Source organism: Oncorhynchus keta, chromosome 5 (genome assembly GCF_023373465.1).
Source record: "Oncorhynchus keta strain PuntledgeMale-10-30-2019 chromosome 5, Oket_V2, whole genome shotgun sequence".
Taxonomy (NCBI): Eukaryota; Metazoa; Chordata; class Actinopteri; order Salmoniformes; family Salmonidae; genus Oncorhynchus; species Oncorhynchus keta.
Window position 1 is genome coordinate 33,179,190 of NC_068425.1, and position 25,895 is coordinate 33,205,084.

General features: G+C 44.2%; 3 protein-coding genes across 6 annotated transcripts; all 3 read left to right on the forward strand.

Moving 5' to 3' along the window:
* The first annotated feature begins 2,222 nt into the window (after window positions 1-2,222).
* Window positions 2,223-5,479, forward strand: LOC127930173 (actin, non-muscle 6.2). Its single transcript, XM_052519651.1, has 6 exons — window positions 2,223-2,357; window positions 2,825-2,951; window positions 3,501-3,740; window positions 3,992-4,430; window positions 4,611-4,792; window positions 4,999-5,479. Exons 2-6 carry the CDS (start codon window positions 2,826-2,828, stop codon window positions 5,140-5,142), a joined length of 1,131 nt encoding a protein of 376 aa, XP_052375611.1. The 5' UTR covers window positions 2,223-2,357; window position 2,825; the 3' UTR covers window positions 5,143-5,479.
* Window positions 2,223-16,245, forward strand: LOC127930172 (actin, non-muscle 6.2-like). 2 transcript variants are annotated; one of them, XM_052519650.1, is made up of 6 exons: window positions 2,223-2,357; window positions 13,312-13,438; window positions 13,982-14,221; window positions 14,492-14,930; window positions 15,378-15,559; window positions 15,766-16,245. In XM_052519650.1, the coding sequence occupies exons 2-6, from the start codon at window positions 13,313-13,315 to the stop codon at window positions 15,907-15,909; spliced, it is 1,131 nt and encodes a 376-aa protein (XP_052375610.1). In that variant the 5' UTR covers window positions 2,223-2,357; window position 13,312; the 3' UTR covers window positions 15,910-16,245. The 2 variants fall into 2 exon arrangements, with proteins under 2 accessions (XP_052375610.1, XP_052375609.1); XM_052519649.1 differs by lacking the exon at window positions 2,223-2,357 and adding an exon at window positions 12,729-12,863.
* On the forward strand, window positions 2,223-25,895 carry LOC127906063 (actin, non-muscle 6.2-like). 3 transcript variants are annotated; one of them, XM_052519646.1, is made up of 7 exons: window positions 12,360-12,378; window positions 22,523-22,657; window positions 23,131-23,257; window positions 23,822-24,061; window positions 24,312-24,750; window positions 25,113-25,294; window positions 25,501-25,895. In XM_052519646.1, the coding sequence occupies exons 3-7, from the start codon at window positions 23,132-23,134 to the stop codon at window positions 25,642-25,644; spliced, it is 1,131 nt and encodes a 376-aa protein (XP_052375606.1). In that variant the 5' UTR covers window positions 12,360-12,378; window positions 22,523-22,657; window position 23,131; the 3' UTR covers window positions 25,645-25,895. The 3 variants fall into 3 exon arrangements, with proteins under 3 accessions (XP_052375608.1, XP_052375606.1, XP_052375607.1); XM_052519648.1 differs by lacking the exons at window positions 12,360-12,378; window positions 22,523-22,657 and adding an exon at window positions 2,223-2,357; XM_052519647.1 differs by lacking the exons at window positions 12,360-12,378; window positions 22,523-22,657 and adding an exon at window positions 12,729-12,863.

The following is a 25,895-nucleotide window of genomic DNA, read 5'->3' on the forward strand; positions in this document are numbered from 1 at the left end:
GACCTACTGACAGTCCCCTGACAGTCTACTGCTAACCCCAGACCACTCTCCCCTGACAGTCTACTGCTAACCCCAGACCACTCTCCCTGACAGTCTACTCCAGACCACTCTCCCTGACAGTCTACTGCTAACCTCAGACCACTCTCCCCTGACAGTTTACTGCTAACCCCAGACCACTCTCCCCTGACAGTCTACTGCTAACCCCAGACCACTCTCCCCTGACAGTCTACTGCTAACCCCAGACCACTCTCCCCTGACAGTCTACTGCTAACCTCAGACCACTCTCCCCTGACAGTTTACTGCTAACCCCAGACCACTCTCCCCTGACAGTCGACTACTCTCAAACACCATACGTGGAGCAACAGATTGTTGGATGTCTATGAACAAGCTGTAATACATCACTGCAGAAACACATCACATTGATGAGCTCTTGGGGAATGAAGTCCCATGTAGGGACTGACCACAGAACATGGAGAAGGCAGCAGAAAACCTAAAACAGCATTAACTACCATTGTTGCTGAGTGGGTGGGGGACAGCGGTAAGATGAGCACTGTGTGGTAGGGTTTCCACTAGATAGCACAGCCACAAAGTCAAAATTGTCTAATTGTCTGTAAAAATGATAGAAATAGGCGAAGTTTATGACTTTGTGGCTGTGGTAACTACAGTGACGACCATCTGGTGGGTAGCTAGGTCTGAGGTTGATTGAACTGCATTGCCCCTTAGTGGTCATACACAGGAAAATATCTGCATTTTAGAAAAGGAAGTTCAAATGGTTAACCTCAATTCTTGCATAGATATGACACAGATATATAGATCCATTTTTTTCTGAAGACAGACTGACTATAACTGTGAAAGTGTCTCCAGCAAGACCAGTAGAGTACATACACAGACATTAATCCTCTTTACTACTAAACAGCTTCTTCTGTCACTAAAACTTTCCATTTATGTGACAAATAACCCCTTGGATAAAGAGGTTCCTATTCTTCCCCTTAGGTTAAAGGTTATATGTTAATTGTACCAGAATAAATACGGTCTGATATACCATGGCTGTCAGCCAATCAGCATTCAGGTCTCGAACCACCCAGTTTATAATTAATATAAGGAAATGGTTTCAGATACCAGTAATCCATCTATTTGCTCATTAGCAATGAACCATAAAGCATTATTTCGTCAGGATATAGCATGAAATATGCTTTGTGGACTCAACCAGACAGAGGTTGCTCTCCGGGTTTGTGATGAAACAAAGGTGTTGTTGAATTTATTCAGCGACTGTGTCTTCTTATTGTCTCGACCTTAGACCTATTTATCACGGTCGCAAGGCATATGAGCTAACATGTTATAGAGCAAACAACGCAATTATCACAACACATAGGTTTGGCTTCCCCAGTGATTCTACCCACACACCACTACTGCCTGTTAGCCAATTACAGCCCCACAGACAGTACAGGCCTCTCACACATTGAGTTTTTTTTTTACAAGAATTGCCTTCTGCTCGCCTGTATTTCGGGAGCAATTATACCTGATTTTTACCCAATTATTGGTATTTTGACCAATCAGATCAGAATTAGGCTGCCTGTGTATACGAGGTGCTTTGAGATTGCATTGTAAAGTACTGAATAACTAAACACAGGTCACGTATTTGACATGGTCTAATATGTATTTGATTAATATCTACAGACTATGAAGGGCAGCATAGCCCACCTATGCCTGTCTCTCGTCAAACTTTCAATGCAACACTCTGGTCCAGGGTGCGCAGATCTGATGCATGACACGCAGCTGATCTTTCAAAATAATAGTTTGGGAAACATTTATTTAACAAAACAAAACAATCAAGACAAATTCATAAATTACGAAGGGATCGAGCACATAGAGGTATTACATTTGATCGCGCACTATCGGCTACTTTTGTCTCACTACAAAATGATCGCCCCAGACCTCTTTTCCCCAGACCTCTACTTTGTTGTCTTTTCCACAATGTGGGTTCACTTGATATTGGGTTAGCCTGCTAACACATTCAACGACGTTGCTTACATTTCCAAATGATACTGACTTTAAATTACCCAAAACCTTTCGGTTAACCCAACATGTACCTGTTACCTTCCAATCTCTTTAATATCGTCTACCATGTGAATGACAACGGTCGGTCACTTCCACCGTAAAACACCTCCCAATCCAATCCGGTGTCTTTTTTTGAAAACAATGCCCATATTTGGTGTGAGCAGGTGAACGCGAAGGCGGAGGATGAGACTCGGTTGTGGAGAAAAGGAGGTATATAGTCTCCTGCTGAAATGTGGATGCTACACTTCATTGAAGACATCATTCCCGGATTCTTGAAGAGAAAGCATCCTAACTGACAGGTAAGCAAACGCCACTATCCCGACGTTTAAGAAAAAGCCAATCTGAAATGTCGAGTTGTATCGCTAAATGTGTTCTAGCTATGGTTAATATCACTTGATTTGAAATACAGCTTTGCTTGGATTTGTCTGTGAATACGCGTTTGAGCTGTTGGGATCGGAGCCATATATTGAGAAAGAATAAATGACTGATTGGAATTCTTTGCTTTGTTCCAAATGATTGTATTTCCACTGTTTTTACAAGGTCTGCTAGTAGACTAGTGCTCTTTTAAATCACTGGTCAAACATTTGAACTAATTATTACGAATTACAGCTGACTATGTCTACACTTACTAATGAGGACCTCTAATGTCTCATTTATACTGTAGTAATTGGTGGTCTGTGTTGATGATATACCCTGACCCAGAAAATGGTATGGCTTTGTTCTTGCTTTTTAGGCCTTGATTCATTAATCCTCTGTTTTTTTACAGAATGGCTGAAGATGAAATTGCTGCACTGGTGGTTGACAATGGTTCAGGCATGTGCAAGGCTGGTTTTGCAGGGGATGATGCTCCCCGTGCTGTCTTCCCCTCCATTGTTGGAAGACCCAGACATCAGGTTGGAACCATACTGGGCTCTTGGATATCGGATTCACTTAATACAGGCTATACTTTTATACACAAACTATATGTGGACACTCCTTCAAATGAGTGGATTTGGCTGTTTCATCCACATGTTGTCAGAAGAAGGGCCTTACTGAAAAGCTCTGACTTTCAATGTGGCACTGTCCTAGAATGCCACATTTCCAATTTGCTCAACATCCGTGCCTGACGTCACTAATGTTCTTGTGGCTGAATGGAAGCAATTCTCCACAGCGTTGTTCAAACATCTAGTGGAAAGCCTTCTCAGAAGAGTGGAGGCTATTATAGCAGCGAAGGAGGGTGATCAACTCCATATTAATACCCCTGATTTTGGAATTTAGATGTTTGAGCATGTTTCCACTTAGAGAACATTACTGTATCTCTATATTTGACTTTGATAGAGTTTGAAGAGGCTATATGGAACTCTTCGTTCTGGGGATGCTCTTGAGCCAACAACTTCTGTAGTGTAACTTGAGTTTATGCGTAGTGCAGGGACAAAGTGTAACGGTAATGTCTCTTTCCCCAGGGTGTGATGGTGGGCATGGGACAGAAGGACAGCTACGTGGGAGATGAGGCCCAGAGCAAGAGGGGCATCCTGACTCTGAAGTACCCCATCGAGCACGGCATTGTTACCAACTGGGACGACATGGAGAAGATCTGGCATCACACCTTCTACAATGAGCTGCGTGTGGCCCCTGAAGAGCATCCTGTCCTGCTCACAGAGGCCCCACTCAACCCCAAAGCCAACAGGGAGAAGATGACCCAGGTAAGTGGGGGCATTAGTGTTTTTACAAATGCATCACTGTGGCAGTAGTAAATAAACCAAGCCATTTTATTTACATGGACTCCTCATCCACAACAGAATGTAGAGCAGTTTCACATCAGGGTTACTCTGTTCACCTTGCCTGAGGGTAGTGGTGGGCCTCACATTCTTAGCAGTATTTGTAGGTTATTAAAACACCCTTTTTATAAAGGGTCTCTCACAGTCCTAATTCCCACCTTCTATTCTTCCTCCAGATCATGTTTGAGACCTTCAACAGCCCAGCCATGTATGTAGGTATCCAGGCCGTGCTTTCTTTGTACGCATCTGGTCGCACCACAGGAATCGTGATGGATTCCGGGGATGGCGTTAGCCACACGGTGCCCATCTACGAGGGCTACGCTCTTCCCCACGCCATCCTGCGTCTGGACCTGGCCGGACGTGACCTCACGGACTACCTGATGAAGATCCTGACTGAGCGTGGCTACAGCTTCACCACCACGGCCGAGAGGGAGATTGTGCGCGACATCAAGGAGAAGCTGGCCTACGTGGCGCTGGACTTTGAGCAGGAGATGAAGACCTCTGCCTCCAGTTCCTCTCTGGAGAAGAGCTACGAGCTGCCTGATGGACAGGTCATCACTATCGGCAACGAGCGCTTCCGGTGCCCTGAGACCATGTTCCAGCCGTCCTTCATTGGTGAGATGTTTTTCTATGTCTTTAAAGAGGAACTTCAGCTAAAAATGTCTTTGATAAAAGCCATTTGTCAATGGCTGGCGACTATAGTAATTCTAGTCACTGACCTCATTAAAAGAGCCATACTTGTAGGCCTGTTAATTTCTGTTCCTAGGGTTGACATGTACATGCTTGCTTTTGTAGGAATGGAAAGTACTGGAGTGCATGAGACCACCTACAACTCTATCATGAAGTGTGATGTGGACATCAGGAAAGACCTGTATGCCAACACTGTTCTCTCAGGTGGAACCACCATGTTCCCTGGCATCGCTGATAGAATGCAGAAGGAGATCAGTGGCTTGGCACCTCCTACTATGAAGATTAAGGTGGGCATTCACGTGTTCTGTGACTTTTAGCCCATGGTCATTCAGTGTGGCATCTCTCGACTTGCCATATTTATTTTTTCTCATGTGATCTTTTTGGCTTCCCAATTACTTTCATCAGAAATCTAATTTATGAATGTGTTCTGCAATAAAACCACTTTAGATCTCCCTGTTTAACTAATGAATATGTTCATATCTCTTGTCGCCAGATCATCGCCCCTCCAGAGCGTAAATACTCTGTGTGGATTGGCGGTTCCATCCTGGCCTCTCTCTCCACCTTCCAACAGATGTGGATTTCCAAGCAGGAATACGAGGAATCCGGCCCGTCTATCGTCCACCGCAAATGTTTCTAAAGCCTTGACTCTTAACCTCGGTGTTACTCCTTTCAGGGAGTCTGTTATTTCGGATGGCTCTCCTGTCCAGAAGCCAACACCTTGCCCCTATCCCCTAATTTGTGTGGCTCTAAAATGATCAGATGAGTATCAGTGACTTCCCCCTATCCTAACCGGTAGAGATAAAGCCATATTGTTTCAGTTCTACATGGTGTCCTGGGGGGGAGTGACAGGGTGGTTTCTGGGTAGGCTCAGTGTTAGGGTTGTGACATTCTGCCTTGTGTTGTATTTGTTACTATTAGTCTTGTATGTAACATCTGCTACTGGGCCATTTGAATAAAAGTTCACTGTAATGTGATATTCTCTGTAGTCTATTTTCAACATTAAGTCTTGTAATGCGTTTGACACTTCTTTTTTAAATTTACTGATCATTTCAGGGAATGATGTGATTTGTAAACACACTTAATGTATTTTTCATTGGCTGGAACCCACTGCAGGTTAAATCAAATGGTTTTCTCATTGTTAAATTCTCTTGGTGAACCTAATGTTTAAGGCATCATCTCTCAGATCTTTGGGATGTGCTGACCAGATGACATTCTTTCATCTCAGTATAGATGAAGGCAAGGTGAAGCCATTTCTATAATGTACACTGAAAGCCCACTGTTTGACAGGAGTACATGCTAATGAACGGAAGTAGCTGTTCTCATCACGTCAGTGATGACGTGAACATGAGAGGACAGCTAATTTTATATCAGGGGGTCATTGTCATGAAAAGCTTTGCAGGTGTGTTTTCTACACCAGTCCTAAAACACCTGACGACAGTATTTAAATCCCAGACTGAAGCAGGTGAGTTTACCAAAGAGCTGTCTAGTCCCGACACCTGTTTTGGCATCGGTCACTCTGGTCAACTGGGTGGGACTTCATACGGCAGGCACATTTCACTCGAAGCCAGGTTCACTGACTATTTTCAGTATTTATCTAGACCTGGGGCACCAGATGGGTGCAATTTAATGATCCTATTGAACAGTGCTAGGGGTTAGTCCTGGAAGTAACATTCCAGAGGGACATCAGAGACTGCAACGTTCTCTGCTTTACGGAAACATGGCTTACTGGGAAGACGCTATCGGGCGGTGCAGCCAACGGGTTTCTCCACGCATCGCGCGGACAGAAACAAACATCTCTCTGGTAAGAAGAGTGGCGGGGGCGTATGCCTCATGACTAACGGGACATGGTGTGATGAAGGAAACATACAGGAACTCAAATCCTTCTGTTCACCTGATTTAGAATTCCTCACAATCAAATGTAGACCGCATTATCTTCCAAGAGAATTCTCTTCGATTATAATCACAGCCGTATATATCCCCCAGCAAGCAGACACATCGATGGCTCTGAACGAACTTTATTTAACTCTTTGCAAACTGGAAAACATTCATCCAGAGGCTGCATTCATTGTAGCTGGGGATTTTAACAAAGCCAATCTGAAAACAAGACTCCCTAAATTTTATCAGCATATCGTTTGCGCAACCAGGGGTGGTAAAACCTTGGATCATTGTTACTCTAACTGACGCATATAAGGCCCTTTCTGGAAACGACTCCATTTTGCTGATCCCCTACAGGCAGAAATATTCAACCAGGGGTTACAAATAGCCCCGCCCCCTAAAAGCTGACAGAGGCTCCTGGACGCTGAGGTCTGTCCAACGCTGGTCAGACCAAGCTGACTCTACACTCCAAGACTGCTTCCATCACGTGGACTGGGACATGTTTCGTATTGCGTCAGATGGGAATATTGACGAATACGCTGATTCGGTGTGCGAGTTCATTAGAACGTGCGTCGAAGATGTCGTTCCCATAGCAACGATAAAAACATTCCCTAACCAGAAACCGTGGATTGATGGCAGCATTCGCGTGAAACTGAAAGCGCGAACCACTGCTTTTAATCAGGGCAAGGTGACTGGTAACATGACTGAATACAAACAGTGCAGCTATTCCCTCCGCAAGGCTATTAAACAAGCTAAGCGTCAGTACAGAGACAAAGTGGAATCTCAATTCAATGGCTCAGACACAAGAGGCATGTGGCAGGGTCTACAGTCAATCACGGACTACAAGATGAAATCCAGCCCAGTCACGGACCAGGATGTCTTGCTCCCAGGCAGACTAAATAACTTTTTTGCCCGCTTTGAGGACAATACAGTGCCACTGCAACGGAAACATGGCCAGGTGCAGGCCTGCAAACATGCGGTCTCTCCTTCACTGCAGCCAAATTTAAACGTGTTAACCCTCGCAAGGCTGCAGGCCCAGGGGGCATCCCCAGCCGCACCCTCAGAGCATGCGCAGACCAGCTGGCCGGTGTGTTTACGGACATATTCAATCAATCCCTATACCAGTCTGCTGTTCCCACATGCTTCAAGAGGGCCACCATTGTTCCTGTTCCCAAGAAAGCTAAGGTAACTGAGCAAACGACTACCGCCCGTAGCACTCACTTCCGTCATCATGAAGTGCTTTGAGAGACTAGTCAAGGACCATATCACCTCCACCCTACCTGACACCCTAGACCCACTCCAATTTGCTTACCGCCCAAATAGGTCCACAGACATGCAATCTCAACCACACTGCACACTGCCTTAACCCACCTGGACAAGAGGAATACCTATGTGAGAATGCTGTTCATCGACTACAGCTCGGCATTCAACACCATAGTACCCTCCAAGCTCGTCATCAAGCTCGAGACCCTGGGTCTCGACCCGCCCTGTGCAACTGGGTACTGGACTTCCTGACGGGCCGCCCCCCAGGTGGTGAGGGTAGGCACAGTATCTCCTCCCCGCTGATCCTCAAACGGGGCCCCACATACAGGGGGCGTTCTAGTCAGCCCTCTCCTGTACTCCCTGTTCACCCACGACTGCGTGGCCAGGCCTGCCTAACTCAATCATCAAGTTTGCGGACGACACAACAGTGGTAGACAAAATTACCAACAACGACCAGACGGCCTACAGGGAGGAGGTGAGGGCCCTCGGAGTGTGGTGTCAGGAAAATAACCTCACACTCAACGTCAACAAAACTAAGGAGATGATTGTGGACTTCAGGAAACAGCAGAGGGAACACCCCCTATCCACATCGATGGAACAGTAGTGGAAGGGTAGCTAGTTTTGAAGTTCCTCGGCATACACATCACAGACAAACTGAATTGGTCCACTCACACTGACAGCGTCGTGAAGAAGGCGCAGCAGCGCCTATTCAACCTCAGGAGGCTGAAGAAATTCGGCTTGTCACCAAAAACACTCACAAACTTCTACAGATGCACAATCGAGGGCATCCTGGCGGGCTGTATCACCGGCTGCGGGCTGTATCACCGCCTGGTACGGCAACTGCTCCGCCCTCAACCGTAGGCTCTCCAGAGGGTAGTGAGGACTGCACAACGCATCACCGGGGCAAACTACCTGCCCTCCAGGACACCTACACCACCCGTTGTTACAGGAAGGCCATAAAGATCATCAAGGACATCAACCACCCGAACCACTGTCTGTTCACCCCGCTATCATCCAGAAGGCGAGGTCAGTACAGGTGCATCAAAGCTGGGACCGAGAGACTGAAAAACAGCTTCTATCTCAAGGCCATCAGACTGTTAAACAGCCACCACTAACATTGAGTGGCTGCTGCCAAAATATAACTGTCATTGACAACCCAACTCAGCCATTTTAATAATGGGAATTGATGGGAAATTATGTAAATATATCACTAGCCACTTTAAACAATGCTACCTTATATAATGTTACTTACCCTACATTATTCATCTCATATGCATATGTATATACTGTACTCTACATCATCGACTGCATCCTTATGTAACACATGTTTATCACTAATATGCCAAACTCAACATGAACACAAATATGCCACTTTGTTTACAAAACAACATTGAAACCCACTCACCTGCCTCTGAACCATACTAGGCCATCTACTGAACACTGAAAACTCCTAGAAACATCTAAACTGTATGCTGCTCTGTACCATCACTCATTCATATATCCTGACATGTTCCTTATCCCCTTACACTGTGTATAAGACAGTAGTTTTGGAATTGTTAGTTAGATTACTTGTTGGTTATCACTGCATTGTCGGAACTAGAAGCACAAGCATTTCGCTACACTCGCATTTAACATCTGCTAACCATGTGTATGTGACAAATAAAATTTGATTTGATTTGATTTGCAGACTCAGGCCCGCAGCTGGTGATCCCTGATTTACATGCTTTGTCCACTAGATGGCAGTGCTGTCTTCACATGCTGTCACATGACCGACACTGGTAGTGAAGACAGTGCTGCTGTCACATGACCTACACTGGTAGTGAAGACAGTGCTGCTGTCACATGACCTACACTGGTAGTGAAGACGGTGCTGACTGAGCATGGGAGAACCTCAGTGGTTTAATCTAAACCCTCAGGGATCTTAGTCTATAATATGTTGTTTTGGTGGCTGCAACAGCCCCTAAAACATCACTGCTCCCTCATATTCATATCTGGACTGGAAGACAGTTCCACTGCAGCATACAGTGTTCCCTCTAAAATCTGACTTTTAAAAATGATAGAAATTTAGGTAGGTGTTCCATTAATGACTAGGTAGAACAGAAAAGTGATGACCAGTAGGTAGCCTCTGTGGTAGATGAACAGCACTCCAGACCTCCAGTGTATGAGCAGTTTACTACCGCTGTTAGCAGTGGTGTGTATTCATAGATGGCAAGGGAAGTCAGACTTTCCCAAAACATTGACCAATAAAACAATACATAAACATCCTTCAGTTTGCAAGAGGCTGAACGAATCTCACCGGAGAAAGCATCCGAGCGAGCGAAACAGCGGCCATCTATTTGATGCTGTCTGGTCAACATTATTGCCACCTGTAGCATTGAATGCAAGGGAAGCCAGCAAGCATTTGGCCTCCCTTGATCATTTAAAAAAAATAATAATAGCCAATCGGCGTTGAGCTAAACTGAGCGAGCTCAACTGTGACTGGTCCTGGCACACCCCAAAAAAGTGTAAATGGAATCCAGTATGGATTTCACATCAAAAGCCAAACATAATTGACAGAGACATGAATTGTATCTTGTTGTGCTGTTTTCCTCCGTTTGCCAGCTAGCTAACTAAAATTGTCCCTTTCCTAAATTACCCATGGATGGAGATAGGGATTTGGACTTGTGGTTTTACTTAATTCTCTGTACTGGCCAATGATTATAATGGCGATTTTGATCCAACCATTAATTCATACATTGTGCCCCTGGCCTGAGAGGATGGAAGTTCAATATGTAGCTAATGTACTGTAGTAGGCTAATGTTACCTAGCGGCACATCGTTGCCCATTAAAGGAAGTTAGGCTTGCGAGCAAGAATTTTAGCCAGGTAGCCTAGGACAACAAAAACAAAGTGTGTACTGTATGACAGAGTCATAGACTGTTTCATCAACATGAAAGAGAGGAGGATGGCATTGGCACATATCTACAAGTAGAGTCAACATGTTTTTTCTACTACTTGCACAAATGCGCGCACACACACACACACACACACACACACACACACACACACACACACACACACACACACACACACACACACACACACACACACAGAGAGAAAAATCAGAACCATGGACAGCTACATCACATTTAGCTTACATTGATTGGACTAAATTGTTTTTGGTATCTTTTAGTTGTCACTGTATAAGACTAAGCAGAGGTGATTTGATGATGTTGAAATGGTGCTGGAATAGTGAAGGCAGCTTCTGTTTTCTTTCCAACTTGTGGCAACTCTGTGGTTCTAAATCAACAGTTGTTTAGTAGTCTGAAAATGTCAGAAACATTAACTTGACCATGCTGTAGATGATGTAACTGTTTGTTACATTCAATATGCTTTGTGGACTTCACCAGACAGATGTTGCTCTCCGGTTTTGTGATGAAACAAAGGTGTTGTTGAATTTATTCAAAAATCAAATTAATTTATTGTCTTCGTACCTCAGCTGATATCTCAAAGTCTGTACAAGGCATATGAGCTAACATGTTATAGAGCAAACAACGCAATTATCACAACACATAGGTTTGGAAAACTCCCCAGTGAACCTAGAGAGGAACCGGGCCCACACACCACCTCTGCCTGTTGACCAAATGTACAGCCCCACAGACAGTACAGGCAGAACAGTTGAAACTCACACATTGAGTTTTTCATGTTTTTTTCCTCCGAGAGAGAAGAATTGCCTATGTGGGGTGGCCAGCCTGTGGCTTTCGGGAGCAATTATACCTGATTTTTAATGTTCCAAAAGACCAATTCTGATATTTTGCCCAATTATTGGTATTTTGACCAATCAGATCAGAATTAGGCTGCCTGTGTATACTAGGTGCTTTGAGGGTGCATTGTAAAGTACTGAATAACTAAACACAGGTCACGTATTTGACATGGTCTAATATGTATTTGATTAATATCTACAGACTATGAAGGGCAGCATAGCCCACCTATGCCTGTCTCTCGTCAAACTTTCAATGCAACACTCTGGTCCAGGGTGCGCAGATCTGATGCATGACACGCAGCTGATCTTTCAAAATAATAGTTTGGGAAACATTTATTTAACAAAACAAAACAATCAAGCCATGTTCATAAATTACGAAGGGATCTGTAAAGAATTGCTATTTCTTATGCAAGTGACCAGCCTACTGCTATTACATTGCTATAACTGAGACAACGTATTTTCACAGTGAAACATGTTAGGTCCCATACAGGATAGCTTCCACACCCAAACACACACATACACACACTAACTGCCGAGGACACACAGATAAGACATACACCCACCATTCATTGGGAGGAAGAGACACAGCCTTGACTTGTTAGACACAAGCACATCACAACACAATCTCCTTCCTAGCCGAACATTGTGTGACTGAGAACACCCCACGAGACCCGGAGGAACGACGGCCGGCTCAACAGGACCAATTTTTTTTTTTTACAAGAAGACAACACCTCAACTGTGGCCAACCAAAAGACCGTGACTTCCAGACTCAACCTACTTTCTGTACTGTACATAACGTGCTTGTCAATCTGTTATCGGGGCTTCTTTCTGCTGGTTCCTTGTGAGCCAAATGAATGAGCCCGTATACGTTGTACCAGATATCTTTACTCTGAATAAACTGTCGCTTGTCATTGAATTGACCACCTTGTCCGAATCGATCCTTGACCGACTCGCCCTATCTACATATCCCATTATCAACAGATCGAGCACATAGAGGTATTACATGTGATCGCGCACTATCGGCTACTTTTGTCTCACTACAATATGATCGCCCCAGACCTCTTTTCCCCAGACCTCTACTTTGTTGTCTTTTCCACAATGTGGGTTCACTTGATATTGGGTTAGCCTGCTAACACATTCAACGACGTTGCTTACATTTCCAAATGATACTGACTTTAAATTACCCAAAACCTTTCGGCTAACCCAACATGTACCTGTTACCTTCCAATCTCTTTAATATCGTCTACCATGTGAATGACAACGGTCGGTCACTTCCACCGTAAAACACCTCCCAATCCAATCCGGTGTCTTTTTTTGAAAACAATGCCCATATTTGGTGTGAGCAGGTGAACGCGAAGGCGGAGGATGAGACTCGGTTGTGGAGAAAAGGAGGTATATAGTCTCCTGCTGAAATGTGGATGCTACACTTCATTGAAGACATCATTCCCGGATTCTTGAAGAGAAAGCATCCTAACTGACAGGTAAGCAAACGCCACTATCCCGACGTTTGAGAAAGCCAATCTGAAATGTCGAGTTGTATCGCTAAATGTGTTCTAGCTATGGTTAAAATCACTTGATTTGAAATACAGCTTTGCTTGGATTTGTCTGTGAATACGTGTTTGAGCTGTTGGGATCGGAGCCATATATTGAGAGAATAAATGACTGATTGGAATTCTTTGCTTTGTTCCAAATGACTATTTGGTTCAATTCCACTGTTTTTACAAGGTCTGCTAGTAGACTAGTTCTCTTTAACTAATTGTTACGGATTACAGCTGACTATGTCTACACTTACTAATGAGGACCTCTAATTTGTCTAATTTATACTGTAAAATTGGTCTGTGTTGATGATATACCCTGACCCAGAAAATGGTATGGCGTTGTTCTTGCTTTTTAGGCCTTGATTCATTAATCCTCTTTGTTTTTTTACAGAATGGCTGAAGATGAAATTGCTGCACTGGTGGTTGACAATGGTTCAGGCATGTGCAAGGCTGGTTTTGCAGGGGATGATGCTCCCCGTGCTGTCTTCCCCTCCATTGTTGGAAGACCCAGACATCAGGTTGGAACCATACTGGGCTCTTGGATATCGGATTCACTTAATACAGGCTATACTTTTATACACAAACTATATGTGGACACTCCTTCAAATTAGTGGATTTGACTGTTTCATCCACATGTTGTCAGAAGAAGGGCCTTACTGAAAAGCTCTGACTTTCAATGTGGCACTGTCCTAGAATGCCACCTTTCCAATTTGCTCAACATCCGTGCCTGACGTCACTAATGTTCTTGTGGCTGAATGGAAGCAATTCTCCACAGCGTTGTTCAAACATCTAGTGGAAAGCCTTCTCAGAAGAGTGGAGGCTATTATAGTTAAGGAGGGACCAACTCCATATTAATACCCCTGATTTTGGAATTTAGATGTTTGAGCATGTTTCCACTTAGAGAACATTACTGTATCTCTATATTTGACTTTGATAGAGTTTGAAGAGGCTATATGGAACTCTTCGTTCTGGGGGTGCTCTTGAGCCAACAACTTCTGTAGTGTAACTTGAGTTTGTATAAGTGCAGGGACAAAGTGTAACGGTAATGTCTCTTTCCCCAGGGTGTGATGGTGGGCATGGGACAGAAGGACAGCTACGTGGGAGATGAGGCCCAGAGCAAGAGGGGCATCCTGACTCTGAAGTACCCCATCGAGCACGGCATTGTTACCAACTGGGACGACATGGAGAAGATCTGGCATCACACCTTCTACAATGAGCTGCGTGTGGCCCCTGAAGAGCATCCCGTCCTGCTCACAGAGGCCCCACTCAACCCCAAAGCCAACAGGGAGAAGATGACCCAGGTAAGTGGGGGCATTATATATTTTTTTTTTTACAAATGAAACAATGTGGCAGTAGTAAATAAATCCAGCCATTTTATTTACATGGACTCTTCATCCACTAGCAGAATGTAGAGCAGTTTCACATCAGGGTTACTCTGTTCACCTTGCCTGAGGGTAGGCATTGATTAGTGGTGGGCCTCACATTCTTAGCAGTATTTGTATGTGTTTAAAACACCCTTTTTATAAAGGGTCTCTCACAGTCCTAATTCCCACCTTCTATTCTTCCACCAGATCATGTTTGAGACCTTCAACAGCCCAGCCATGTATGTAGGTATCCAGGCCGTGCTTTCTTTGTACGCATCTGGTCGCACCACAGGAATCGTGATGGATTCCGGGGATGGCGTTAGCCACACGGTGCCCATCTACGAGGGCTACGCTCTTCCCCACGCCATCCTGCGTCTGGACCTGGCCGGACGTGACCTCACGGACTACCTGATGAAGATCCTGACTGAGCGTGGCTACAGCTTCACCACCACGGCCGAGAGGGAGATTGTGCGCGACATCAAGGAGAAGCTGGCCTACGTGGCGCTGGACTTTGAGCAGGAGATGAATACCTCTGCCTCCAGTTCCTCTCTGGAGAAGAGCTACGAGCTGCCTGATGGACAGGTCATCACTATCGGCAACGAGCGCTTCCGGTGTCCTGAGACCATGTTCCAGCCGTCCTTCATTGGTGAGATGTTTTTCTGTGTCTTTAAAGAGGAACTTAATCTAAAAATGTCTTTGTTAAAAGCCATTTGTCTATGGCCGGCGACTATAGTAATTCTCGTCCTGAAATCCTAATTTCTATCCACTACTAAAATGGATGCTCTGAGAATGATTCCTTTATTCATAAGCACTAAACACCCAACTTTCTGGCTTTTTTTAAAATGTGTTTTTTTTTATAAATCAGCGGACAAAGGTTCCTTTTGGCCACTGGAGTCGCTCTTTAATACATGTACAAATGTTCTTGTCTAGACAATGTTACTCTGCTTAGTGACAGTCATTCACCACTATACAATCCTCTGGAGCTCTGAGGTTCTTGTCAGTTGTGTGTTCACTGACCTCATTAAAAGAGCCATACTTGTAGGCCTGTTAATTTCTGTTCCTAGGGTTGACATGTACATGCTTGCTTTTGTAGGAATGGAAAGCACTGGAGTGCATGAGACCACCTACAACTCTATCATGAAGTGTGATGTGGACATCAGGAAAGACCTGTATGCCAACACTGTTCTCTCAGGTGGAACCACTATGTTCCCTGGCATCGCTGATAGAATGCAGAAGGAGATCAGTGGCTTGGCACCTCCTACTATGAAGATTAAGGTGGGCATTCACGTGTTCTGTGACTTTTAGCCCATGGGCATTCAGTGTGGCATCTCTCGACTTGCCATATTTATTTTTTCTCATGTGATCTTTTTGGCTTCCCAAATACTTTCATCAGACATCTAATTTATGACTGTATTCTGCACTAAAACAACTTTAGATCTCCCTGTTTTACTAATGAATACGTTCAAATCTCTTGTTGCCAGATCATCGCCCCTCCTGAGCGTAAATACTCTGTGTGGATTGGCGGTTCCATCCTGGCCTCTCTCTCCACCTTCCAACAGATGTGGATTTCCAAGCAGGAATACGAGGAATCCGGCCCGTCTATCGTCCACCGCAAATGTTTCTAAAGCCTTGACTCTTAACCTCGGTGTTACTCCTTTCAGGGAGTCTGTTATTTCAGATGGCTCTCCTGTCCAGAAGCCAACACCTTGCCCCTATCCCCTAATTTCTGTGGCTCTAAAATGATCAGATGAGTATCAGTGACTTCCACCTATCCTAACCGGTAGAGAAAAAGCCATATTGTTTCAGTTCTACATGGTGTCCTGGGGGGGAGTGACAGGGTGGTTTCTGGGTAGGCTCAGTGTTAGGGTTGTGACATTCTGCCTTGTGTTGTATTTGTTACTATTAGTCTTGTATGTAACATCTGCTACTGGGCCATTAAATAAAAGTTCACTGTAATGTGATACTCTGTGTAGTCTATTTGCAACATTAAGTCTTGTCAATGTGTTTGACACTACTTTTTTAAATTTACTGATCATTTCAGGGAATGATGTGATTTATAAACACACTTCATGCATTTGTCCTTGGCTGGAACCCACTGCAGGTTAAATCAAATGGTTTTCTCATTGTTAAATTCACTTGGTGAACCTCATGTTTATGGCTTCAACTCTCAGATCTTTGGGATGTGCTGACATTCTTTCATCTCAGTATAGATGAAGGCAAGGTGAAGCCACTTCTATAATGTCCACTGAAATCCAACTCTTTGACAGGAGTACATGCTAATGAACGGAAGTAGCTGTTCTAATCACATCAGTGATGATGTGAACATAAGAGGACAGCTAATTTTATATCAGGGGGGTCTCGTCATGAAAGGCTTTGCAGGTGTGTGTTCTACACCAGTGCTAAAACACCTGATGACTGAAATTAAAACCCAGCCGGAAGCAGGCGAGTTTACCAAAGAGCTGTCTAGACCCGATGCTGGTTTTGGCATCGGTCAACTGGGTGGGACTTCATACGGCAGGCACATTTCACTCGAAGCCAGGTTCACTGATTATTTTCAGTATTTATCTAGACCTGGGGCACCAGATGGGTGCCATTTAATGATCCTATCGAACAGTGCTAGGGGTAGTCCTGGAAGTAACACCTGCAGACTCCAGGCCCGCAGCTGGTGATCCCTGATTTACATGCTTTGTCCACTAGATGGCAGTGCTGTCTTCACATGACCTACACTGGTAGTGAAGACAGTGCTGCTGTCACATGACCTACACTGGTCATGAAGATGGTGCTGACTGAGCATGGGAGAACCTCAGTGGTTTAATCTAAACCCTCAGGGATCTTAGTCTGTTGTTTTGGTGGCTGCATGTACCTAGACCTGATACTGTATAGCCCTCATATTCATATCTGGACTGGAAGACAGTTCCACTGCTTTATTTTTCATTGTTCCCCTCTAATCAGGTTTTGTTTCAGACCTGGGATACCAGGTGGGTGCCAATAATGATTAGGTAGAACAGAACCAGCAGTAGTCCAGATCTCCAGTGTATGAGCAGTACTCCAGACCTCCAGTGTATGAGCAGTACTCCAGATCTCCAGTGTATTTCTGTCTCTTCTCCAGGGAGTTTGTTCCAATCCAGTCAGCTGATTTTTCAGTGGTAAAGAGCTGCAAAGATGGAGGTACTGGACCTCCGTGTCATGGTTTTGTAGCCGGGCTGGAGAGTGGAATCTGGACCCTTTTTCTAAAAGTCAGCTATCTGCCAAAATCTGACCTAAAATTAGACAATCTGCCACCCACCCCTATTGACTAGCCTGTTCAACCTCTTTCGTGTCGTCTGAGATTCCCAAAGATTGGAAAGCAGCTGCGGTCATCCCCCTCTTCAAAGGGACCCAAACTGCTACAGACATATCTATCCTACACTGCCTTTCTAAGATCTTCGAAAGCCAAGTCGACAAACAGATTACCGACCATTTCGAATCTCACCATACCCTCTCTGCTATGCAATCTGGTTTCAAAGCTGGTCATGGGTGCACCTCAGCCATGCTCTAGGTCCTAAACGATCTCTTAACTGCCATCGATAAGAAACATTACTGTGCAGCCGTATTCAATGATCTGGCCAAGGCTTTCGACTCTGTCAATCACCACATCCTCATCGGCAGACTCGACAGCCTTAGTTTCTCAAATGACTGCCTTCGCCTGGTTCATCAACTCTTCTCTGATAGAGTTCAGTGTGTCAAATCGGAGGGTCTGCTGTCCGGACCTCTGGCAGTCTCTATGGGGTGCCACAGGGTTCAATTCTTGGACCGACTCTTTCTCTGTATATATCAATGATGTCGCTCTTGCTGCTGGTGAGTCTCTGATCCACCTCTACGCAGATGACACCATTCTGTATACTTTGGCCCTTCTTTGGACACTGTGTTAACAACCCTCCAAGCAAACTTCAATGCCATACAACTCTCCTTCTGTGGCCTCCAACTGCTTTTAAATACAAGTAAAACTAAATGCATGCTCTTCAACCGACCGCTGCCTGCACCTGCCCGCCTGTCCAACATCACTACTCTGGACGGCTCTGACTTAGAATACGTGGACAACTACAAATACCTAGGTGTCTGGTTAGACTGTAAACTCTCCTTCAGACCCACATCAAACATCTCCAATCCAAAGTTAAATCTAGAATTGGCTTCCTATTTCGCAACAAAGCATCCTTCACTCATGCTGCCAAACATACCCTTGTAACTCCACAAATTGGATGCAGTCTATCACTACTGCCATCCTTTGACACCAAAGCCCCATATACAGTGGGGCAAAAAGTATTTAGTCAGCCACCAATTGTGCAAGTTCTCCCACTTAAAAAGATGAGAGTTGTAATTTTCATCATAGGTACACATCAACTATGACAGACAAAATTAGAAAACAAATCCAGAAAATCACATTGTAGGATTTTTATTTAATTATTTGCAAATGATGGTGGAAAATAAGTATTTGGTCACCTACAAACAAGCAAGATTTATGGCTCTCACAGACCCTGTAACTTCTTTAAGAGGCTCCTCTGTCCTCCACTGGTTACCTGCATCAATGGCACCTGTTTGAACTTGTTATCAGTATAAAAGACACCTGTCCACAACCTCAAACAGTCACACTACAAACTCCACCATGTCCAAGACCAAAGAGCTGTCAAAGGACACCAGAAACAAAATTGTAGACCTGCACCAGAAAGGGAAGACTGAATCTGCAATAGGTAGGAGCTTGGTTTGAAGAAATCAACTGTCAGAGCAATTGTTAGGAAATGGAAGACATACAAGACCACCTGATAATCTCCCTTGATCTGGGGCCCAAACAAGATCTCACCCTGTTCAAAATGATCACAAGAACGGTGAGCAAAAATCCCAGAACCACACGGGGGGACCTTTGAATTCTACCTGCAGAGAGCTGGGACCAAAGTAACAAAGCCTACCATCAGTAACACACTATGCCGCCAGGGACTCAAATCCTGCAGTGCCAGACGTGTCCCCCTGCTTAAGCCAGTACATGTCCAGGCCCGTCTGAAGTTTTGCTAGAGAGCATTTGGATGATCCAGAAGAAGATTGGGAGAATATCATATGGTCAGATGAAACCAAAATATAACTTTTTGGTAAAAACTCAACTCGTTGTGTTTGGAGGAAAAAGAATGCTGAGTTGCATTCTTGGTGTATACCTACTGTAAATGAGTTTTCCTCCTCTTTGTCTGAAGAGGAGGTAGCAAGGATCGACCAAGATGCGGCGTGGTAAGTGTTTATGGTTTTTAATATGAAAAACTCAACTGAACACATACAAAACAATAAACGTGAACAAAACCGAAACAGTACCCACAAAACAACATTGAAACCCAACTAACGACACCTGCCAGATTGAGAACCATACTAGGCCGAACACAGAAAACCAACCTAGAAACACAAAACATAGAATGCCCACCCAACTCACATCCTGACAAACTAAAACAAACAAATAACACAAGAACTAGGGTCAGAACGTGACACCTACTGTGAAGCATGGGGGTGGAAACATCATGTTTGTATGGCTGTTTTTCTGCAAAGGGACCAGGACGACTGATCCTTGTAAAGGAAAGAATGAATGGGGCCATGTATTGTGATATTTTGAGTGAAAACCTCCTTCCATCAACAAGGGCATTGAAGATGAAACGTGGCTGACCTTTCAGCATGATAATGATCCATAAACACAGACCGGGCACAGGAGTGGCTTCGTAAGAGCATTTCAAGGTCCTGGAGTGGCCTATGAGCCAGTCTCCAGATCTCAGTATAGAAAATCTTTGGAGGGAGTACTGAAGAGTCTGTGTTGTCCAGCAACAGCCCCAGAACATCACTGTCTAGAGGAGATCTGTGGGGGAATGGGCCAAAATACCAGCAACAGTGTGTGAAAACAGTTTAAAAAATTATAGAAATAGGCAGGTTTTATGACTTTGTGGCTGTGGTAACTACAGTGATGACCATCTGGTAGGTAGCCAGGTCTGTGGTAGATTGAACAGCATTGCCAGACCTCCAGTTGAGCAGTTTACTACCGCTGTTAGCAGTGGGTGTATTCACAGATGGCAAGGGAAGTCAGGCTTTAAAACATTGACCAGTCAAACAATACATAAACATCTTCAGTTCCAAGAGGCTGAACGAATCTCACCGGAGAAAGCATCCAGCAGAGCCGAAACAGCGGCCATCTATCAGATGCTGTGTGGTCAACATTATTGCCGCCCTCCATTGAATGCAAGGGAAGCCAGCAAGCATTTGGCCTCCCTTGTCATTTAAAAAATAATAATAGCCAATCAGCGTTGAGCTAAACTGAGCGAGCTCAACTGTGAATGGTCCTGGCAGGACTCCAAACATAATTGAGAGAACATGAATTGTATCTTGTTGTGCTGTTTTCCTCCGTTTGCTCGCTAGCTAGCAAAATTGTCCCTTTCCTAAATTACCCATGGATGGAGATAGGGATTTGGACTTTGGTTTTACTTAATTCTCTGACTGGCCAATGATTATAATGGCGATTTTGATCCAACCATTAATTCATACATTGTGCCCCTGGCCTGAGAGGATGGAAGTTCAATATGTAGACTAATGTACTGTGGTAGGCTAATATTACCTAGCGGCACATCGTTGCCCATGAAAGGAAGTTAGGTTATGAGCAAGAATTTTAGCCAGGTAGCCTAGGACAACAAAAACAAAGTGTGTACTGTGTGACAGAGTCATAGACTGTTTCATCAACATGAAAGAGAGGAGGATGGCATTGGCACATATCTACAAGTAGAGTCAACATGTTTTTTTACTACGTGCACAAATGCACACACACACACAAACACACACACACACACACACACACACACACACACACACACACACACACACACACACACACACACACACACACACAGAACCATGGACAGCCACATCACATTTAGCTTTCATTGATTGAACTAAATAGTTTTTGGTATCTTTTAGTTGTCACTGTATAAGACTAAGCATAGGTGATTTGATGATGTTGAAATGGTGCTGGAATAGTGAAGGCAACTTCTGTTTTCTTTGCTACTTGTGGTAACTCTGTGGTTCTAAATCAACAGTTGTTTAGTAGTCTGAAAATGTCAGAAACATTAACTTGACCATGCTGTAGATCATGTAACTGTTTGTTACATTCAATATGCTTTGTGGACTTCACCAGACAGATGTTGCTCTCTGGTTTTGTGATGAAACAATGGTGTTGATGAATTTATTCAGCCACTGTGTCTTCTTATTGTCTCGACCTTAGACCTATTTATCACGGTCGCAAGGCATATGAGCTAACATGTTATAGAGCAAACAACGCAATTATCACAACACATTGGTTTGGCTAACCCCAGTGATTTTACCCACACACCACTACTGCCTGTTAGCCAATTACAGCCCCACAGACAGTACAGGCCTCTCACACATTGAGTTTTTTATATTTTTTTACAAGAATTGCCTTCTTCTAGCCTGTATTTCGGGAGCAATTATACCTGATTTTTACCCAAAGGCAGCCCAATTCTGATATTTTGCCCAATTATTGGTATTTTGACCAATCAGATCAGAATTAGGCTGCATGTGTATACTAAGTGCTTTGAGGTTGCATTGTAAAGTACTGAATAACTAAACACAGGTCACGTATTTGACATGGTCTAATATGTATTTGATTAATGCCTACAGACTATGAAGGGCAGCATAGCCCACCTATGCCTGTCTCTCGTCAAACTTTCAATGCAACACTCTGGTCCAGGGTGCGCAGATCTGATGCATGACACGCAGCTGATCTTTCAAAATAATAGTTTGGGAAACATTTATTTAACAAAACAAAACAATCAAGTCATGTTCATAAATTACGAAGGGATCGAGCACATAGAGAGAGGTATTACATCTGATCGCGCACTATCGGCTACTTTTGTCTCACTACAAAATGATCGCCCCAGACCTCTTTTCCCCAGACCTCTACTTTGTTGTCTTTTCCACAATGTGGGTTCACTTGATATTGGGTTAGCCTGCTAACACATTCAACGACGTTGCTTACATTTCCAAATGATACTGACTTTAAATTACCCAAAACCTTTCGGTTAACCCAACATGTACCTGTTACCTTCCAATCTCTTTAATATCGTCTACCATGTGAATGACAACGGTCGGTCACTTCCACCGTAAAACACCTCCCAATCCAATCCGGTGTCTTTTTTTGAAAACAATGCCCATATTTGGTGTGAGCAGGTGAACGCGAAGGCGGAGGATGAGACTCGGTTGTGGAGAAAAGGAGGTATATAGTCTCCTGCTGAAATGTGGATGCTACACTTCATTGAAGACATCATTCCCGGATTCTTGAAGAGAAAGCATCCTAACTGACAGGTAAGCAAACGCCACTATCCCGACGTTTGAGAAAGCCAATCTGAAATGTCGAGTTGTATCGCTAAATGTGTTCTAGCTATGGTTAATATCACTTGATTTGAAATACAGCTTTGCTTGGATTTGTCTGTGAATACGTGTTTGAGCTGTTGGGATCGGAGCCATATATTGAGAGAATAAATGACTGATTGGAATTCTTTGCTTTGTTCCAAATGATTGTATTTCCACTGTTTTTACAAGGTCTGCTAGTAGACTAGTTCTCTTTTAAATCACTGGTCAAACATTTGAACTAATTGTTAAGAATTACAGCTGACTATGGTCTTATGTCTACACTTATGAGGACTTCTAATTTGTGTCATTTATACTGTAGTAATTGGTGGTCTGTGTTGATGATATACCCTGACCCAGAAAATGGTATGGCTTTGTTCTTGATTTTTAGGCCTTGATTCATTAATCCTCTTTGTTTTTTTTTACAGAATGGCTGAAGATGAAATTGCTGCACTGGTGGTTGACAATGGTTCAGGCATGTGCAAGGCTGGTTTTGCAGGGGATGATGCTCCCCGTGCTGTCTTCCCCTCCATTGTTGGAAGACCCAGACATCAGGTTGGAACCATACTGGGCTCTTGGATATCGGATTCACTTAATACAGGCTATACTTTTATACACAAACTATATGTGGACACTCCTTCAAATGAGTGGATTTGGCTGTTTCATCCACATGTTGTCAGAAGAAGGCCTTACTGAAAAGCTCTGACTTTCAATGTGGCACTGTCCTAGAATGCCACCTTTCCAATTTTGTCAAATCTCTGCAACATCCGTGCCTGACGTCACTAATGTTCTTGTGGCTGAATGGAAGCAATTCTCCACAGCGTTGTTCAAACATCTAGTGGAAAGCCTTCTCAGAAGAGTGGAGGCTATTATAGCAGCAAGAGGGGACCAACTCCATATTAATACCCCTGATTTTGGAATTTAGATGTTTGAGCATGTTTCCACTTAGAGAACATTACTGTATCTCTATAGATTTGATTTCATAGAGTTTGAAGAGGCTTGATTGAACTCAGCGCATACAGGATGCAACTCAAGCCATTTGAAAACAACTTCTGTAGTGTAACTTGAGTTTATGCGTAGTGCAGGGACAAAGTGTAACGGTAATGTCTCTTTCCCCAGGGTGTGATGGTGGGCATGGGACAGAAGGACAGCTACGTGGGAGATGAGGCCCAGAGCAAGAGGGGCATCCTGACTCTGAAGTACCCCATCGAGCACGGCATTGTTACCAACTGGGACGACATGGAGAAGATCTGGCATCACACCTTCTACAATGAGCTGCGTGTGGCCCCTGAAGAGCATCCCGTCCTGCTCACAGAGGCCCCACTCAACCCCAAAGCCAACAGGGAGAAGATGACCCAGGTAAGTGGGGGCATTAGTGTTTTTACAAATGCATCACTGTGGCAGTAGTAAATAAACCAGCCATTTTATTTACATGGACTCCTCATCCACAACAGAATGTAGAGCAGTTTCACATCAGGGTTACTCTGTTCACCTTGCCTGAGGGTAGTGGTGGGCCTCACATTCTTAGCAGTATTTGTAGGTTATTAAAACACCCTTTTTATAAAGGGTCTCTCACAGTCCTAATTCCCACCTTCTATTCTTCCACCAGATCATGTTTGAGACCTTCAACAGCCCAGCCATGTATGTAGGTATCCAGGCCGTGCTTTCTTTGTACGCATCTGGTCGCACCACAGGAATCGTGATGGATTCCGGGGATGGCGTTAGCCACACGGTGCCCATCTACGAGGGCTACGCTCTTCCCCACGCCATCCTGCGTCTGGACCTGGCCGGACGTGACCTCACGGACTACCTGATGAAGATCCTGACTGAGCGTGGCTACAGCTTCACCACCACGGCCGAGAGGGAGATTGTGCGCGACATCAAGGAGAAGCTGGCCTACGTGGCGCTGGACTTTGAGCAGGAGATGAATACCTCTGCCTCCAGTTCCTCTCTGGAGAAGAGCTACGAGCTGCCTGATGGACAGGTCATCACTATCGGCAACGAGCGCTTCCGGTGCCCTGAGACCATGTTCCAGCCGTCCTTCATTGGTGAGATGTTTTTCTATGTCTTTAAAGAGGAACTTCAGCTAAAAATGTCTTTGTTAAAAGCCATTTGTCTATGGCTGGCGACTATAGTAATTCTAGTCCTGAAATTCCTATCCACTACTAAAAAGAATGATTCTTTTTCATAAAAAAATTATTTTTTTTTATAAATCAGCCATTTGTCTAATTCATGTACAAATGTTCTTGTCTGGACAATGTTACTCTGAGTGACAGTCATACCATATACAATCCTCTGGAGCTCTGAGGTTCTTGCCAGTTGTGTGTCACTGACCTCATTAAAAGAGCCATACTTGTAGGCCTGTTAATTTCTGTTCCTAGGGTTGACATGTACATGCTTGCTTTTGTAGGAATGGAAAGTACTGGAGTGCATGAGACCACCTACAACTCTATCATGAAGTGTGATGTGGACATCAGGAAAGACCTGTATGCCAACACTGTTCTCTCAGGTGGAACCACTATGTTCCCTGGCATCGCTGATAGAATGCAGAAGGAGATCAGTGGCTTGGCACCTCCTACTATGAAGATTAAGGTGGGCATTCACGTGTTCTGTGACTTTTAGCCCATGGTCATTCAGTGTGGCATCTCTCGACTTGCCATATTTATTTTTTCTCATGTGATCTTTTTGGCTTCCCAAATACTTTCATCAGAAATCTAATTTATGACTGTATTCTGCAATAAAACAATTTTAGATCTCCCTGTTTTACTAATGAATATGTTCAAATCTCTTGTTGCCAGATCATCGCCCCTCCAGAGCGTAAATACTCTGTGTGGATTGGCGGTTCCATCCTGGCCTCTCTCTCCACCTTCCAACAGATGTGGATTTCCAAGCAGGAATACGAGGAATCCGGCCCGTCTATCGTCCACCGCAAATGTTTCTAAAGCCTTGACTCTTAACCTTGGTGTTACTCCTTTCAGGGAGTCTGTTATTTCAGATGGCTCTCCTGTCCAGAAGCCAACACCTTGCCCCTATCCCCTAAGCATTTGTGTGGCTCTAAAATGAGTACGAGTGAATTCCACCTATCCTAACTGGTAGAGCTAAAGCCATCTTGTTGTATTTGTTACTATTAGTCTTGCTGTACCATGTAACATCTGCTACTGGGCCATTTGAATAAACGTTCACTGTAATGTGA

What these genes read in the sequence shown, in the direction of transcription:
- LOC127906063 (XM_052519648.1), top strand. Translation starts at nt 23,132, where the DNA reads ATGGCTGAAGATGAAATTGCTGCACTGGTGGTTGACAATGGTTCAGGC. An exon ending in ACAGGGAGAAGATGACCCAG is followed by an intron (nt 24,062 to 24,311) that starts GTAAGTGGGGGC and finishes TTCTTCCACCAG; the next exon opens with ATCATGTTTGAGACCTTCAA. An exon ending in CTCCTACTATGAAGATTAAG is followed by an intron (nt 25,295 to 25,500) that starts GTGGGCATTCAC and finishes TCTTGTTGCCAG; the next exon opens with ATCATCGCCCCTCCAGAGCG.
- LOC127930172 (XM_052519650.1), top strand. Translation starts at nt 13,313, where the DNA reads ATGGCTGAAGATGAAATTGCTGCACTGGTGGTTGACAATGGTTCAGGC. An exon ending in TTGGAAGACCCAGACATCAG is followed by an intron (nt 13,439 to 13,981) that starts GTTGGAACCATA and finishes CTCTTTCCCCAG; the next exon opens with GGTGTGATGGTGGGCATGGG. An exon ending in CTCCTACTATGAAGATTAAG is followed by an intron (nt 15,560 to 15,765) that starts GTGGGCATTCAC and finishes TCTTGTTGCCAG; the next exon opens with ATCATCGCCCCTCCTGAGCG.
- LOC127930173 (XM_052519651.1), top strand. Translation starts at nt 2,826, where the DNA reads ATGGCTGAAGATGAAATTGCTGCACTGGTGGTTGACAATGGTTCAGGC. An exon ending in GTTCCAGCCGTCCTTCATTG is followed by an intron (nt 4,431 to 4,610) that starts GTGAGATGTTTT and finishes TTGCTTTTGTAG; the next exon opens with GAATGGAAAGTACTGGAGTG. An exon ending in CTCCTACTATGAAGATTAAG is followed by an intron (nt 4,793 to 4,998) that starts GTGGGCATTCAC and finishes TCTTGTCGCCAG; the next exon opens with ATCATCGCCCCTCCAGAGCG.